The 3,835-nt window shown below is 45.0% G+C and overlaps 1 protein-coding gene across 1 annotated transcript in view; it reads right to left on the bottom strand.

The window, feature by feature from the left end:
- Positions 1-524: 524 nt before the first annotated feature.
- Positions 525-3,835, bottom strand: part of T265_06687 (hypothetical protein) — a gene marked incomplete at both ends in the record, with an annotated part of 56,798 nt that continues 53,487 nt past the window's right edge. The window contains 2 exons of the mRNA XM_009172012.1: positions 525-1,449; positions 1,794-2,147. Of these exons, the coding sequence (XP_009170276.1) occupies positions 1,177-1,449; positions 1,794-2,147 (627 nt within the window). The remainder of the gene's footprint in view (positions 1,450-1,793; positions 2,148-3,835) is intronic.

Raw genomic sequence — 3,835 nt, 5'->3', positions numbered from 1 at the left:
CATCAATTCAAAATTTTGGCACCCATACTAGCCGACAAGAGCCGTTAATTGACACTCAACACTGATCTAGTGCGACAATCTGAGGAGGACTTACTGGTTGGTTCCCCGTCTGTCTTATAACCTGGCAGATTAGGCGACCTGTTCGCTTGGCCTGATGAAGCTTTTGTGTTAAAAGCGAAACGGTGCCTAAATAAAAACTACCGATTGTTTACCAAGCTCTTCTGAAACTTCCGAAGTTGTTGTTGTTGAGAGAACCTACTCAAATTGACTAGGGTAGTGCTCGAACGGGGCCTGAAATAACACGTACTGGGCCCGCAGAACTAAATGCAATCCAAGCTGACGGTATCTGCTGAGGAAAACAGGTTCAACAATGTCACTTACATAGTACAACGCGAAATATCAACTCTACGGAGGACTCTCACAGAAGATACGTGAACCAAACGTTTCTGACACACAGAAGTGAAGTTTTGAATATGATCCTATAAGTAAACCTCCATTGAGAAAACAAAGCAAAAAAGGCTGAAGTCGGCTAAGTGTATGTATGATATTAGTAGGAAGCCAGGAGACAAACCATCTAGTGGGGGAGGCAGAGGTGAGGGTTGTCGCGCAGGTACAGACAGATGCAGGGTTTTGAGAAACGATGGGTACTGGTCACGAGTTTGTCATGTTTTGCACGGCGAGCCTGTTCGCGACTTCACGGATGATATGTAGAAAGTGTGAATTCCAGGAAACCATACGGGCTACAGGCCACTAGCACCGATGTACGGTGTCGCAGAACCGGGAGGCAATGGAGGTCAGAGGAGTAAAGTCGATATTCTCATCGGAAAACCATTAGATTAAAGAGTAATAGGAAAAAACGACACAAGTGATTAGATTTGAAGAAAGACAGGTGACACTACTTCATAGAGACAGGTTCGTGGATGACAATGAAGAGATACGGGGATCATGGAGCAAAAGTGTATTGAGGACCAAGGAGACGATAAATGATGGAGATTAAGAGCAGAAGTGTAAAAAATAAAAGGGAGTGAACGTTTAGTCTGACCATTAAATGCACGAAAGATAAAAAGGTTGCGGAAAAAGACCATGGAAACATCACAGTAGCTTGAATTTGAATTGGAACGGTAAAGCACATGACTGATCCACCTTTCCAACAGACGGGGTATATCCACAATCCATTCACAAAAGAGTTGCGTGATCGGATACAAAAGGACCGCAAGGGCTTTCTTTCTGTCTCTCCGGAGAATCGGCCGGACTGCTGGATGTGTTTTGTGGCCAGGGTAGCCGAAAGCAGTCAGGTCGAGACCGATAGTGACCCAGCGAGAGAAAAGTTGGTTTACGAGCACTGCGTATAGCCGGAGAACGATATAAAAGGCGACGGGACACTGAGGTCTTCGGTACCGATCGCTCATGAACCCTTGAAGAGCAGGCTCCAACCGGGTCGCCGTTAACCTACAACAACAAAAACAACAAAATATGAACGATCCACAAATCGTGCGGTCAATGCTAGCATATTCAGAATACTTTAGTGATCGTGAGTAACTCCTCCCAGATTGATTATGTATGCTGTTAGCTACCCACCACTTGCTAAGAGCGAATAGCTAAATGAAACAGGCAATACGTAGGGGACGAAGTTACCCAAGAATGCGAAAACATTAAGTTCGTACCAAATTTGATAGAATCTATCAACAAGTTTGCAGCATGGTAATTTCATCCTTAAGTTCCACCCGGCTACAGTAGACTAGACAAAAAATCGGAAACTTATTATCAAAAGGTTAAACTACTGGTAGACATACATGTAACGAATGATCTTTCTCGTTTAAGACGCACGCAACACCGTCCAAACCGTCTGTCGGTACCAAAGTTAAGCCATCCTCATCTTGTTGGCGTAAGTGTCCCTTGTGGCCAACTTGGCGGAATCCGTTGAAAGAACCATCCGAGTCGTCAGAATCACCGGAAGCTTGACCACTCGGATGTTTCTCAACCTCGTCTTCGTCGGTGGGTCGCCATCGGAGGCGATGGTCGAGGGAGTGTAAACGTGACCGAACCTTGGTAGTGTCATCCCAAGGTGATTGAAACTCTTCGGGATGGCCCGTGGATAGCGGACTCATCGCTGGCACGGTCGGATTCAGATAGCCGTCTTGCGTTGCCTGAACGACACAGACGGAAAGACAAATAAACCATTCAACATATAGGAGACAAAGATGTGCATTCGAACTGGAACGTAGTTCCCAATATACGCGGGTTATCCTTATTACGAAGTCAGCATTCGTTTTTCCAAAAAGTGAAGGGAAGCGAGCGTGACGTTACAACGAGGCCATGCTCTCAAAGAGCCACATCTCATACCCGTCGATAAATTTTATTCAACCAGATCGATAGAAAAGAGTATCGTTACTGTATTCTTTAGAAACCACTTTCATACATTCATCAGCTGCTGCGTGGACGACATGTTTGTCATCAAGAAACGGGATTCCGTATACAATGCACATGAACTGCTCAACACCACGCTTGAAGATATCAAGTTTACAATCGAACTGGAAAGAAACAATCGAATACCATTCTTAGACGCTTTAGTGGATGGGACTCTGGAAACCTGCGTGTACCGGAAAGAGACTCACACGGATCAAATACTGAACTACAACAGCAGTCATTCAGTAAACCACAAGAAGAGCTGCGTCCAAATCTTGGTTAAGAGGGCGGGGACACAATGCAGCACCACACAACTACGGAAGGAAGAAAACCATCCATTCAGAGTTTTCCAGAACAATGGATCCCCAAGGAGTTCTATCAAGAGAAGCTTGAAGAGGAAATCTCAACAACAGCAACAGCAACAGCAAGAACAAGCCATCAGATGGGTAGTTCTACCTTACATCAAGAATATATCAGAATTCGCAACCAGATTATTGACTCAAAAAGGAACCTTCGTGGCCCACAAACCGAATGCCACCCTAAGGAAATCAACCTCTAGACTGAAGGACAACCGAGACAAAACCAGGAAGAACAATGTGACTGCAAAAAATTCTGCGTTGGACAAACTGGGAGGAAATTATGCATACGAATGAAGTAAAACAACACGGCTGTCAGGAGGCATGACCCCCTACCTTTGATATCTATACACGAAGACCAAGAAGGCCACAAATTCAATTTGGAAAACGCAAAATTTGTGGCATACGGAGAAGCGAACCATGAAAGAGAATTTCTGGAAGCATGGTACTCCATGGTAGATTCGATCAACCGGTGCATCGAACTGGATCAAATTTACGCACCTCTACGTGCAAAAGATCAATATCTCAACCGGAACACTCAAGGAGAACCGAATATCGGATTCACGAACAAAGAAACAAGGAACTCCTTGGAGTCAAATCAATAAAGGTCACAAGTCGGGACTCGGAAGGACAAAGATCACTCCAACATCGACCAGATTACGACGGCGGGGGATGCTAAGCTCAAAGGCCACGTGGACATCGGCAAATGAGGACACGGGGTAACAGAGCAACAAATGAAACCGCCCGACCGAACAACTAATCGTGATCAAAGGTCATCCCCGACTAACAGCACGTATATTAACATACACGTAACACTACTCAACGCACAACCACCAACCGACCGCTACGCACCACTACGCTACCCAGTAACGCACTGATGATATCACCTCGATTAAGGATGAAACGTTTGCAACCAAATTGCCCAGCTCAGCGAACAAGCCAACGACCATTCATCAAACATTTTGCTGCCTATGACTTACGATAAACCACCAGTGAAATTCGCCAGTTGTCATAGGCATCACAAGCACAGCGCTTGTGGACGAAGTATATATATATATATATATATATATATA

This window comes from Opisthorchis viverrini, assembly GCF_000715545.1.
Source record: "Opisthorchis viverrini unplaced genomic scaffold opera_v5_141, whole genome shotgun sequence".
NCBI classification, from domain to species: domain Eukaryota; kingdom Metazoa; phylum Platyhelminthes; class Trematoda; order Opisthorchiida; family Opisthorchiidae; genus Opisthorchis; species Opisthorchis viverrini.
The sequence above is the reverse complement of the archived record's forward strand: the minus strand, read 5'-3'. Positions and strand labels throughout refer to the sequence as shown.